The 14789-nt window shown below is 36.3% G+C and overlaps 1 protein-coding gene across 6 annotated transcripts in view; it reads left to right on the forward strand.

Moving 5' to 3' along the window:
- ADGRB3 (adhesion G protein-coupled receptor B3) overlaps window positions 1-14789 on the forward strand; it is a 604312-nt gene that overhangs the window by 237948 nt on the left and 351575 nt on the right. For 4 of the 6 annotated variants that reach the window (XM_074947913.1, XM_074947915.1, XM_074947914.1 and 1 more), the window contains one exon: window positions 11875-11985. The exons of 1 other annotated variant lie outside the window; for it this stretch is intronic. In XM_074947913.1, coding sequence (XP_074804014.1) covers window positions 11875-11985 — 111 coding nt within the window. Of the gene's footprint in view, window positions 1-11874; window positions 11986-14789 lie in introns of those variants that run through there. One more of the 6 variants, XM_074947918.1, reaches the window with a different exon arrangement.

Here is a 14789-nt window from a genome sequence, read left to right on the forward strand (position 1 = left end):
AGTTTCCACTTCTTGTAAGCTTCCTTTTTGTGTTTAAGCTCACCGAAGATTTCACTGTTAAGCCAAGCTGGTCGCCTGCCATATTTGCTATTCTTTCTGCACATCGGGATGGTTTGTTCCTGTGCCCTCAGTAAGGCTTCTTTAAAATACAGCGAGCTTTCCTGGACTCCTTTCCCCCTCATATTCCTTTCCATTCCCTTCCCTTCCAATTATTCCAATATTCCCTTCTCTTCCAATTCCTTTTCCCTTCCATTAGTTCTGCCTGGGTATTACTGCTGGAGTTAAGTTTTATTTGTGCCAGACCTGGCATTTTTAGTCCTTTCTTTCCAGAGCTTCTCACTCTCCCAGCCCAGTTTTTTTGCAGTCAGATCTGGCCCTTCTTGCATATTCCAGCAAACTTGCTGAGTCCTGCCATAGAAATGGGATAGGAAGAATACTGCCTGACATTTCCAAATCATTTGAAAGGCCCTTCCCCTGAATACCAAGTGACTTTCTCATGGAATTATAAAAATCATCTATACACACATGCAGTATTGAAACATATATGCAGATGACTACATTAAACATTGGCATAATAATGAAAATAGTAAATATGCAACAGCACTAAAATATTTTCCCCAGGTTAGTCTTAGAATATAATACTCAAGCAATTTTAACATTAGGCAATATTTGCCCTTTACTAAGCAGCAAATCTAACCATTACCTCTGCAGACATGGGGATCCAATGAAACCCCGTTTGGACAAGCTATAATGGTTCAAAAAATCTAGATGTAAAAGATAGATGTAAATTTGTGGATATAAATTAGAGGCAACGTGGTTTGATGGACAGAGCATGGGGTTAGGAGCCAGACCCTGCTGAGTTATAATTCTGGCTCAACCTTTCGAGTCACTGTGTGCCACAGGATGAATCCTGGATTAACCTTTCTGGTCTGATTCTGCTTTCACTTATATAAATTTTACACTGGTATAATTGCTTTGACTTTGATTTCTTTTCATTTAGCTGGCATAAGTGAAATTAAGCCGTTTGTATCTGTTTTCCTGGAGGTTAAAAAAATGGGGGAGGTGGAGTGGGGTAGAGGAAATAACACTTGTCCACTCTACTGATCAGAATAATCAGTAGGGGGGAAATTAATTAGTAAATAGTTGTGAAACATATTGGATAAGTAAAGTGCTGTATAAGTGCTAATTATTATTATAAATATGGAGGCTGCTTGCATTTAATTTTCAGGTAGTTTTTTAGAAGATATATGTTATATACAAAATTACCTCTTTGTGTCCTTTGGGAGTTTCTAATATTCAAAATTTGCAAATTAAGTGGAGGGCAGGCATGGAAACATCTGTTCTGTGGCCTAAACTTCATACATTGCTGCTATATGGCACCAACCTATTTCCCAGAGTTAGATCATATTCACCCAGACTTTCGTTTAGGTACATATGTTGGAATGTGGCCATTCATATATCCTTGTCTTATGTGAATGTGCTCTACTACGATCCTGGGAAGCAAACAGCTGTGTCTGAGGATGTAAAACCTTATGACTCAATGCACACGAGTTCATTCAATCTTAGCAGGCTTGCTGCAGCAGCAGTTAGAAACACGGTATTAAAACTAATCAAACATTTCTTTTGAATCCTGGAGTCACTTGCATGGTTTGTAGTGGAATTTAACACCAATATGTGAAGCAAATAGCTACTTTTTTAACCCAAATTGTATTTTCATTTGAAAAGAAATAATTTTATTAACATGATTTTTTATAACTGCTTTATTTCCTCTGTAGATATGATTGAAATCAGTCTGAAATAGCAAATGTTGTTGTTCCTAATTTTAAAATGTCCAGAAGGATTTTTTTTTTAAATTTATTCTCAGAGCCAACTCATGATGATTAGCTTTGGTTTCCATTTGTCAGGCCAGGGCTCAGTTTCATAACATGTTCTGCCCTGAGCTATCAGAGAATAGAAGCGCCACAGAGCGTAGTGATGCTTCTGGGAAATGGAACCTCGTGTGTTTCCTCATTGGCTTTTTTCTGGTTACTTAACATGTGAGTGGGTCAGAGCAACTAATTCATAGTGCACCACTTCTATAGTGAATTTAGCCTGTATTTCTGTTTGTGAAATTTTAGCTAGCAACTTATGGTTTTATTGAAAACATATTCACTTTTTGAAGTTATTTGTTGAACTCTGTTTGAAAAACAGTAATCTATTAATCATTCATCAACATTTTATTGTGAGTGATTTTCAAAATACATCGTGGGTTGGCTAATTTTGACTAGACACTTGATGCATGGTTTTGATTTTGATCTCTTATTGGATAATTCATGCAACATGGTAACTCGTACGATTAGGTCTCCAGAGAATCATATTTATCAATTCAATATTTTCTTACGTTGAATATTCCATTATGTTTGCTTAAATGCACTGTTTCTGAGAACATACTTTCCAGGTGACCCAGTTGTTAGGCTATTTGCATAGAGCAAACACACAAGAGGTACAAACACAACTTGAAGCAAATTCAGTTTTTTATTTGAGAGCATTCTCAGATAAAAAAAAATATTTGCTCAGCTTCTATGCTGAGCTTCCTCATCAGTCTACTCTTATTCAGCCCTTCCTGGCCGGAAGATAGAAGTTATGAAGTAAGAATTTTGTGCGCGTGTGGTCACTTGTAGAGAAAATGGGAAGATGGAGTGATCATTACTAATTACTGTTGAGAAAAGAAAACCTTTCAGAAAAAGCAAATGGGAACTCCAGAGTTATAAACCATTACTAAAATGAGCTATGATGTACCTACCAGTTGATAGATCTTTACCTGCAGTGCCTTGAATAACACTATAATGCTGAATTAAGAATATGAAAAATATAGGGCTGTCAAGTGATTAAACAAATAATCGTGATTAATCGCACAATTAAAAAAATAATCATGATTAATCGTGTGATTTAATCACGATGTTAAACAATAATAGAAGAATACCATTTATTTAAATATTTTAGGATGTTTTCTACATTTTCAAATATATTGATTTCAATTACAACACAGAATACAAAGTGTTCACTGCTCACTTTATATTTATTTTATTACACATATTTACGCTGTAAAAAACAAAAGGAGTAGTATTTTTCAGTTCACCTAATACAAGTACTGTAGTGCAACCTCTTTATCATGGAAACTGAACTTACAAATGTAGAATTATGTACAAAAAAACTGCATTCAGAACTAAAACAATGTAAAACTTTAGAGCCTACAAGTCCACTCTGTCCTACTTCTTTTTCAGCCAATCGCTCAGACAAACAAGTTTGTTTACATTTGCAGGAGGTAATGCTTCTTCTTGTTTACAATGTCACCTGTAAGTGAGAATAGGCATTCGCCTGGCACTGTTGTAGCCGGCGTCGCAAGATATTTATGTGCCAGATGCGCTAAAGATTTGTACGTCCATTCATACTTCAACCACCATTCCAGAAGACATGCGTCCATGATGATGATGGGTTGTGCTCCATAATGATCCAAAGCAATGCGGACCGACGCACATTCACTTTCCTCATCTGAGTCAGATGCCAACAGCGGAAGGTTGATTTTCTATTTTGGTGGTTTGGGTTCTGTAGTTTCTGCATTGGAGTGTTGCTTTTTTAAGACTTCTGAAGCATGCTCCACACCTCGTCCCTCTCAGATTTTGGACAGCGCTTCCGATTCTTAAACCTTGGGTCAAGTTCTATAGCTATCATTAGAAATCTCACATTGGTACCTTCTTTGCGTTTTGTCAAATCTGCAGTTAAAGTGTTCTTAAAATGAACAACATGTGCTGGGTCATCATCCAAGACTGCTATAACATGAAATATATGGCAGACTGTGGGTAAAACAAGCAGGAGACATACCATTCTCCCTCAAGAAGTTTAGTCACAAATGTAATTAACACATTTTTTTTAATAAGCATCATCAGCATGAGCATGTGCTCTGGAATGGTGGCCTAAGCATGAAGGGGCATACGAATGTTTAGCATATCTGGCACATAAATACCATGCAATGTCGGCTACAAAAGTGCCAGGTGAATGCCTGTTTTCACTTTGTGTTGGCACTGTAAATAAGAAGCGGCCAGCATTATGTCCTCCCGTAAATGTAAACAAACTTGTTTGTCTTAGCAATTGGCTGAACAAGAAGTAGAACTGAGTGGACCTGTAGGCTCTAAAGTTTTACATTGTTTTGTTTTTGAGTGCAGTTATGTAAAAAAAAAAATTACATTTGTAAATTTCACTTTCATGATAAAGAGATTGCACTATGGTGCTTGTATGAGGTGAATTGAAAAATACTATTTCTTAGGCACTTAGGCACTTAGGAGCCAAAATCCTAACTTAGGATCACAAGTGCCTGAGTCACTTTTGAAAATGGAACTTAACTGTCTAAATCACTTATGATTTTCAATGCTGTACAGAGCAATGCCTAAATACCTTTAAAAATCTGCGCCTAAATATCTAACTTTTCTTCTGGAATGTTGCTTAACACGTTTCCCATCCTACTTACTTATGTCAGGTAAGTGACTGAGAGAAGATGATCATTGTATTTTTGAGTGAGAAATGAAATCCCCTCCAATAAGGCTTAAACGTTTATTTTACCCTTTATTATGTACTTTTTAAGACAATGTTATTATCACCTATGAACTATATATACATGCAAAAACAGAAAGGCAAGAAAAGTAAGTTACAAAATCATGTTTCTTTGGAACAGAGTGACTTTTCAAAACTCTGGTCTCTGTTTCTTCTCCACTGTCTTACTGTCAATCATGTATCTTTTATCCCCTGTACCATAACTTTGTGCATACTCAATTTACCAAGCTACCTCATCTGTGTATTTATCTATATACATTCCATTCTAACCCCCCTAATTAAAACGTTCTCAGACATAAATCATAACTAACCTAAATTAATACATTCTTTACTCTTATCTGATTCCCGGCACATCTATCCTTGCTCTCACTTTTTCATTCAGCTCTCCCTTATCTTTATCCTTCTTACTGGTTTGTTTTAGGGGCTTTGGGTTTTTACTTGTTAACTAGCTCCTGTCTGTTTAGTGTATAATTTCTTTATTTAGATTGTCTTGTTAGGGGAGATTACACCTGCCCATTAGTGTTGGCAGAAATAACAACTCCCTAGTGAGTCTTGGTTTCACCCTGGTATCTGCACAGGCCAAAAATTTTACATATAAGATACACAAATCAAATTTCTAGTTTACACAACCTTGATACTGTCTCAGCAAAGTCTGGAGTGCTGTATCAGCAGAAACACACACAAACAGCTCCTTTATATTTTTCTATAATATTATACATAATATTAATTTCTCAAACATTATTTAGTATATATATGACTAACATAATTCATTACAAAGTTATCTAACAATATTACACCTTGAAGTTCAATCAACTCTATTCTGTCAGACCAGCAGAGGAAGAAGCTTCTAAAACTAAAGGCCCTGCATTGAAAAAGTCTTACCTCCAATCTCCAGATACTCGTATCGGCTGATTGTTAGCTAAAGTGCACATAAGAATGACCATACTGGGACAGTCTAGTCCAATATCCTGGGCAAACCTTACCTGATCACTCCCATTACAGTGTGTATGGTAACACCCATTGTTTCATGTTCTCTGTGTATATAAAATCTCCCCACTGTATTTTCCACTGCATGCATCCGATGAAGTGAGCTGTAGCTCAAATAAAGCACAAAAGCTTATGCTCAAATAAATTTGTTAGTCTCTAAGGTGCCACAAATACTCCTTTTCTTTTTGTTAAACAGAGATTACCACAGAACTCCATTACAGTTTAGGGTTCTATTACTTCATTTACTATTAAATATTATTATTATTTTATTATTTCATTATTTATTTATTATTGCGGCCTGCATGCCATGGTGGGGAAATCCTCCTTTACGGTGTTCCCAAGGGAAGCTATGATTACAGTCTCTGTCAACCTAGTTCCAGGGGAACTTCAATGCTGTGTAGTGCAAGTGAAGACTGGTGCTCTATAGATTTTACTCAGGCCTTATTTAGGAAAAAACCCTTTGAAATTAATGGGAATTTTGCTTTAGCAAGACCTGAGGATCATTTTGTAACAAAAAAAGCAGTGGAAAGAGCTGCAATTCTCCAATTTATTGCAAAACTTTGCTGTGTAAATAAATACACATCCTGCCATCTAGTGACAAGAAAAAAAAGTTTGTACTGACCAGCCGTGGGTGTGATTAGAAACACACATTGCAAAGGTTAATCCCATGCCCAAACCTTCAAATTCTGAACACTGTACTACTTTACTTATGGCAGAGTCTGGATAAGGGGCTATGGAAGAAGGAAATGTGTACAAACCTTTTCCAAGCTTCTTGCAGCCTGAAATAGACTGAATCTACTGAAATAAATAGAGCCCTGCAAATCTGTGGATATCCCTTTATGTCCATGGATATCTGTGTACCATGTTTGCAGATCACAGATCAGATGCAGATAAAAATTTTGTATCCATCCAGGGCTCTAGAAATAAATGACTTGTTTTGCTGGAAAGTTCATGGTGCAATATGTCTTTTTATCCTGACTCCTTCCACATTTCTTCACCCCACATCCCATTTTGCAGTTATTTTGTGCACCTTCTGAGTAGGACCATATTTATGCTGGTGAGGGCTGCAGACTAAGCGGCTTGTGCATAGAATTTGAAGGTAGGTTTTGTAGAAAGTTAATACATGTAAGCTCCTGGCAGCAAGAACTTTAGGATTTCGCCTTTAGTCTATACTAAGGAGGAAACAGTAAATTTGTTATTTACATTTTAGGACCATAAAGAAATAACATAAGAGTGATAGGATACCCTGGAGAGCACAGTAGAATGCCATGGCTGAGAAAACAAAATGACAGATTGCCTTTGAGAGTCAAGGGCCCCTTATTTGTGAGATGCTACTCTGAAACCTGATCACTTCCGAGATTTGCTGCGCACCTTTTATTTTCACTTGAGTTCAGTGAGGGTTGGGGATGCTTTAGTACCTCACAGGATCAGGTTCTAAAAGAGTAACACTAGAGTTCTCTGCATCACTTTCCAGCTCAGCAGATCTTTCAAACTGAAGTCACAGCTATTATGTTGAACAATGCCATATTTTCTTTTGTGATACCATTGTGAGCTGTCCATTTAACAATGCCACGATTCATATTATGTAGAGAGTAGCACACAGATAACAGTGAGAAATAAATCTATATTCTGGGGTTCTAATGACATAACGGAAATCATGAGAGCAAAGCTCAAGTGATTGTTATGTCATCTGATCTTCCAAATGTATGTGTAGCCTGCTTGCAAAACTGCCTAAGCAGCCCAGGCATAAAATCTACTTGGCTGTCCTATACCTTAATTTTGATGATGATAGAAAAAAAATCTCATTATATATTATCCACCGGTCAGAGGAAAATACTAGCCATTGGTGAGTAGAATTTTGCAAAGCTGTTATCTAGTTTTGTATTGCACAGTTTTCCTTCTTTGCATTTTTGTACTATTAACAGATGTTTTCTTCTTTGTTCCTACAGAGAGCACATGACACGTCTCCTATAAATGCCTACACTGATGTCAAGACTTTAGCTTCTCACTTAAAAATATGAAATAAAAAGATAACTAAATAGGAATAAAAACTCCCATAACATTTCATGAAAAGTAAAGGTAACACCAATGAGGCTGCAGATAAACAATGTTAAAATTAACACCCGCTCCGAAGCTTTCCCATATTCAAAAGCTGCTGTTATAATTTTTCGCTATCAAAAGACATGGGACCATGTTACCACACTTTGGAGTTATAAATGAAAGAAAATTATCAAGCCACATCCAGATTGATGGATCTGGATTTGATGTGGCTAAAACCGAGCTAATTCCTGGCCTTTTTACTTGTAATTGAGATGACATCACATTGCTGGGAGGTACTTAAATTTCAATGCACATGAAAAAGCTAATGCCAGCAGTGTGAAATACTTGTAGAATGGCTATTCTTTTAGAACTTCTACAGCAGGAGCCTGGAGCATGTTGTGCTGTGTTGTGGCCTAGGGTTTAGTAGGTGTGATCCATGTGTTTATACATATAGACTTCCTGAGCTGGCAATGGTCTATTCACAGTCTTCAACACACACAATTTCCACTCCTGTATGCATAGATTGTGGAAGCGTTTCTGTATCAGATTGGTTCCAGACAGAAGATCCGAATATATTACCATTATAGTGCAAACATCAAAGCTGTTTGGGTGGTTTATACAGCATGGGTTTAATCCAAAAGCCAGTTAAAGGCGGCAGAAAGATTCTCAATAACTTTAGTGGGCTTTGGACCATGTGATATATCTGTCCTCTTGGGTGAAAGAAAGCATTGTTTATGATTCAAGGCAACTGTTTAATGCAGTATTTTAATTCACATTAATAAATTATGACATATGGTAAGAGCTGGAAAGGATCTCTCCATTACACTCGAGAACATTAGAAGGTATATACAGCTGAAGAGCTTGTCAGAAACCTATATCCCCAAAGATTCATGGTCTCTGGGTTAGGGGACATATGTTCCCCCACAGCAACAAGATTTAGCCAAGAATAGGAAGAGTGAGCAAACTTCCCGTGCTCAGAAATGCAATTAAAAGCACCAGAACATATTGCAGCATTCTGTGTTGAACCATCTCAACCTGTAACTGTAGGATACCTCTGTGCCAGACAATGTCTAGCAATGTGGTACGACTCTATCACCATTCCCATTTCCCCACATACAGCTCCCTCAAGCTAAGGTGAGATTTGGTAATATTTTAGCAACACAGAAAGTATTAAAAGTTATATATTTATGGGTTTGCTTTCCCACAAGCTATTGGAGGGGGGGAAACATGACTATTCAGCTTTTAAAATTAGATAATTAGATGGGAACTAGAAATGAAGAGAAACCATGTTATTTTAGTTAGTATTTGTTTTGTACTTCCAGGGGAACTTTTGGCAAAATGTTTAACTAGCTCTTAGTTAAAATACTTGATTGTCATATATACATAGATGTTTCAGATATATAGAGATATGCACATAAACACTTTGGATCCCATTAAGAAAATGTACTTGTCCCCAATTTTCATATGAAAAATCTGAGTTTTAGTGAGGTAATTGTTGCCTTTTAAGTTCTCATTGATACTAGTACAATACACTTCCTGATATCATATGTTGTTCATGTGCAGTATTTGGTTAAGTACCTGAACTAAATATGCAAAATGAGAGGACTACATAACTCCTGTGGTATATCTGACAAAATATATACAGAAAATATTGTATATAATTGTTACAAGAGATACTACTGAGCATGACTGGTGCTCTATAAATACACAACGTACTGTGGATAGATAAGTTAAAAACTGGCTAATGTGCATTAGTCTGTAAATTAAAAGGAAAGTTTCCTCTTTACTGAGGAAAAGAGAGAAGTTTGGATAAAATTAGATGGCTTCCGTCCGTATAAAGCGTATTTCTCTGTTGCCATTCCTGGCCATGAATATCTCCATTGTCAGGAATGCAGTCACACCAGTGTAATGCTGGTGTAACAAAGACAAAACTGAAGCCTGGTGCTCAGCATTTTGCAGGACTGAGGCCAAAGCACTACCATTTCTCTGTATGCCTCTGGAATGCCTTCTTCTTGCAAAGGATTCCCATTGTTGCGCTCATTTGGGGGGCTGAAAGATGGGTAAGCAGCATTCTTCAAGAATGCCAGTATCGCTCAATACATGGGTGGTGCTCAAGAAGCAAACTGCTCTCTCCAGATAATCTGTAGATCACAAGTGTTCTGCTTTCCCAGTCCCTTAGCAGTGGCTGAGAGCTATATATCAGATCTCCTGCCACGAAATCTCTGTTGTTTATTTCAGTTTAAATGGACATCCAGACTACATCTCCCCAAATTGTTTTAGTAAAGATCCCATTGTTAATTTATGTTAGAAAATATAAAATCACAACATGAATGATAAAGGTGCCCAGCAAAAGGAAAAACTTCCTTAAATTGGCGGGAATTTAAAATATATATTAAATAATTTAATTATCTGTAATAAATATTTCTAGGTTTTAACATATCATATATGATTCACAAAATATTTTATTAATTATATGTTTCAAATATTCTCTTTCGAATGCAAAATACGCTGTTATTCTCAAATGAATAGTTACATTTTTAATTTAAAAGAAACTAATAAAAGAATATTTACAGAGACAAATAGTGATTTTGAAATGCTATCTTGACAATTATCAGAAAAGGCCAAAAAATATCCATCCTCTCTGCTGATTGGCTATTGAAATTGTATGGTTGTGGTTTATTAATATTTTCTTAACACTAAAAATTGAGACAATCTTGGTATGAGAATGAGATTTTTTTAAAAATTACACTAAAATAATCTGTTTTATAATAGCATTTAGTGCTTATGTGGTGTTTCACAGACATTAACTCTGTAAAAGCTTGACCCACACCTTTTGGGGCAGGAAGGTAAGTATTATCATCTCCCCCATTGTATAGATGAAGAGACTTTGGTTTCCGTTCTCTCTCTCTGCAAGTAACCTGCCTTCAGAGAAGTAACTCTGAATTTTTAAACTTCCAGAGTTTCATACACATTCTCACATTTCAGTAGAGAGAATTGCCTCCTTGCCTCATGGATCACCTGCCTATGCCCCTTGCCTCCCAACCCCCACTGGGTTTGAGTGTAGAGCATCTGAGAGCAGAAGGCTTTTCTATACACCTGTGAGGAAAAGAGGGGAACATGTTCCAGAGGCAGAAATACCACTTCCATGGCACATGCAATCGCAGAGGGAGCACTGGATGAATGAATTTGTCCAAAGCCAGAAAGGGAAGTAGTGGCAGTGTTGGGATTAAAAATCAAGAACTGTTGGCTTCAACATGGAAGCCCATGTTATCCCACTGATTGTTATGCAGATTCCCCCCTTGAAATAAATGGGGAGTTCTGTTTAAAAATTGATGGCAAAATATAGCTCTGGACCTCAAAGGGTATGTCTACACTGCAGCTGGGAGCATGCTTCCGAGCTGGGTAGACAGACTCACTCTAACTGGAGTAGACCTAGTCCATTTCTGCCTACCACAATCAGGTGCACTAAAAATAGCAGTACAGATGTTACAATACGGGTGGCAGCACAGGCTAGCTGCCCAAGTTCAAGCCTGCCTGCTCCCGGAGTCCATGCTCAGGTGGCTAGCCTGTGCCACAGTGTTCACACTGCTATTTTGAGTGTGCTAGCTGGAGCGGCGCTGGCGTGCATCTGTTTACCTGTGCCGGGAGGCACGCCGCCAGCTGCAGTGTGGACATACCCGTAGAGTCTTTATACTTGAGTGTTTTCCAAAGCAATGAAGGGAATAAACATGACTGTTGTTGAATTTGGTCTGTATAATAAGCAGTTTGTGGCCATTTTATTATGTAGCGTTGGTACCATTCTCATGGAAAGCTGCTTGCCAGTCCATCAGTCTGAAGGATGTGTGCAGGAATGGGAGCTTTCTGCACAAGGAACTGGGCTCTGTCACAGAACAGCAATAATTAACATTGTCGTGGTAATTTTCTGGTGTGGTTTGCACTGATTTAAAATATAAGAATATAATGTCTCCATTTGAATAATTGTTTTTGTCTTGTAACATGCAGCTGAATTATAGTACAAGTGTCACTACATTGAATGTTTTTATTGTTTCTTACAATAAAGTCATGTTTAAAGTTCTGCAAACATGAATTTAAGTACAGTTGTTAAAAGATGAGTTTAGCAAAATAAGCTGATAATTGCCATGATCATTTGAACTTTACCAGTAATGTCCAGGTATGTTTAGGAACATATTGCATGAGACAGTATGTACCTTTGAGAAATGTCTACACACAAGCTTTCATAAACCTTTATTCTGTCTTTAGAATTTGGAATGATGGGAGATCATACAATTAAAAGTCAGCGACCTCGATCTGTTCATGAGAAAAGGGTCCCTCAGGAACAAGCTGATGCTGCTAAATTTATGGCACAAACTGGTAATACATTAGTTACATTTTTCTATTTACTGTTGTTAATTTTAGCAAAGCCACTGCATGTTCCATAATCTTTTACTGCATACCTGTCAGTTTTCTAAGCTGATATTTTTGAACCATTTATTTATTTATTTTTCCACCAGTTAAAGTCCATAAATAAAGTAGCTGAGAATTAGGTAGAACATATAAAAACATGCACTGTGAATGTGGATACTGAATGATTTAATATGAACATGAGTTTATTTAATAATTAAAGCAGGCTTACACATGAAAGACACAGTCCAGTTTAGAGATTAACTGTAGCTTACAGTGACCATATATCAACATTTTTCAAAAAATATATGTTAAGGAAGTGCATTAGAATTTTAATATAAATAGAAGAACTGAAATCTAATCCCTTCTTTGGCATTTATCATATTAATTAATTATCAGGAGACTTTAATGTGCATGTATTCAGCACTTAGTGTCCTTGGCCCAACATAATACTCTATTCTCTAGATTCCAGATTCATAATTGCTAAATATATAAATAGGTATGAATTCGATGTGCAAATTATCTAACAGTTTTATGTCTAAGACATATTTTCCAAATTTATTTTAGCAACTGCACCTTCTTCAGATAAAGAGAACAAAATATTACATAAAGAATCTACACCCAGCTCTTGTCTCTAAAACGTCAGCATTTACCAACAATTACCATGCAATAGTATCTATGGATCCAATCCAGCTCCCTTTGAGGTCAAAATAAAGACTCCCATAGACTTCATAAATGGTGGATCAGGTCCTAAGATACTGACGTCCTGTCCTGTTCTAATTATAGGATAATAACAGTGCATCTCAGATACAACTGTGTTGTAATGGTTGGTATATGCTGACTCTTTAATGTGCCCACTTTACTGTATTCTAAGAAATTACTGCATCAGAAACCTTGTGCCACATAACCATTATATGGGTTTGAAACAATGTACACTGTATTCCATAGATACTAATCTAGAAGATTGTCTGCATCTTTCCTACATAATGCTTCAAGTTTAATATTCATTTTAGTAAATGAGCTATGATTGCATTTAGTGAAGTTGCATGTTGACTTTCTTAGATGTAGAATGCTTTACACTTTTAACAGATTTTCAGAAGTCGTATAGTAAGTAATGTAAACATAAATATATAAAAATCTATAGTGATCCGGTTTTATAAAGATTTTAGAAGACAAATGGTGCTGCCCTCCCACCAATACCTGGGACTGCTTTTATGCATGAACCCAATCGACAATACTGGAAGATGCCTGCAGTTATATGTCAGGCATAAATGGATGAAATTATCTCAGAAGTTCCTTGGTTTCATACAGTTGTTGTTTAGGCACAACGGGAGCTTATTACTTACATATTTAGTTCAGACTGATGATGTCAGTTTCTTATTATTTAGACTAACCCTTTTGATTTAATGCCGTTTCTTGATTTCTTATAATTACCCTAAAAGATTTCAGAATCTGTTTTAGCTTCTTATATAAACTAACTGTAAACCTACTACTGAACAGTAACTATGCATCCATTTGCAGTGCATTTTCTATGGCTTTTAGAGAATTGCCTTTCAAATGGACCACCAATACCATCTACTCTGGAAATATGGTGACAACAAAGTGGGATATGGAAGTTCAGAATTATACAGGCTTGGTTTCCAAGCTCCTGTTTAGAACGCACATGAGATGCGTGTGCAGAGAATACAAATTCACATGCGTAGTTCTAAGGACATATCTTTTGCATACTGTAGGGAACTCATTTTAAATAATACTGTGTTCTTTTTTAGAACAGTGTTACTAATTTCCATCTTTTCATTTTGATTTTCCTTTGTAGTGATCATTTCATCTTTTCACTGTAATGTATTCATTTTCTTGTGATACAACTAATGTGATATCTTCTTAAACAGAACCACAGGGGTTTACTAACATACTTCATAGATTTACTCATACAATAAGAAAACAAGTGGAGTTTTGAAAATGGAAATCATATAGATTTCTTTCAGTTTATATCATTTCTTGTCATTTTAGTCTGTTTAATTATTTTTATGTAATAAAGAATAATTTAAAATAACTATAGTGAAACTGTAAGCATGCCTTTTTCATGCAATGAAAGGGCAAAGACACAGCAGAAGTACAAATTGCATTCTAGGAAATGCATATTGTGCTGGAAAAATAGTTATGAGAAACGTTCAGTACTGTTTTGCGAAGACTGGAGCCAATCCCTTTGACACCAATAGGGTTGGATCAGGCCTAATATGCAGTACTAAAAGAAAGTGTTTGTATGTGTAGCTGTGTACAACATAAAAAAGGCAGTACAACATAAACAAATTCAAATAAATAATCTCATAATTTAGTTATCATATATTTGTTATTTTTGTGTTCCTGAAATTATCCTTTCTTTCAATGTTATGGGATTTAGAATATATAAATGCAGGTAAGTATTTCACAGATCAATGAGACATTCCAGACAGAATTTTCTCCTACAGGTCTAGCAACTCAGGAAAAAGAAGGATTGTTAGTTTGTTACCACTTAATTTGAGGTCATAGGTTTAACATGGTAGGTATAAAGTAACTAACAGCTAAAGAGAAAACAGAGCATAGACTTTTTCTGTAATATTCAGAAGGAAAACAGAAAAAAAAAACCAGGAAGTGCAATCTGGGATTAGGCAGAGAGTCAAAGCCTGGGCTTAATCTAGAAAAATTTTAGTCCATATTTGATAATATAAAGGACATATTTTTCTAGCAATTACATAATGTGTCTTCCCCATCTGAAAAATATTATCAAATAAATC

Source organism: Natator depressus, chromosome 3, assembly GCF_965152275.1.
Source record: "Natator depressus isolate rNatDep1 chromosome 3, rNatDep2.hap1, whole genome shotgun sequence".
In the NCBI taxonomy this organism is placed as follows: Eukaryota; Metazoa; Chordata; order Testudines; family Cheloniidae; genus Natator; species Natator depressus.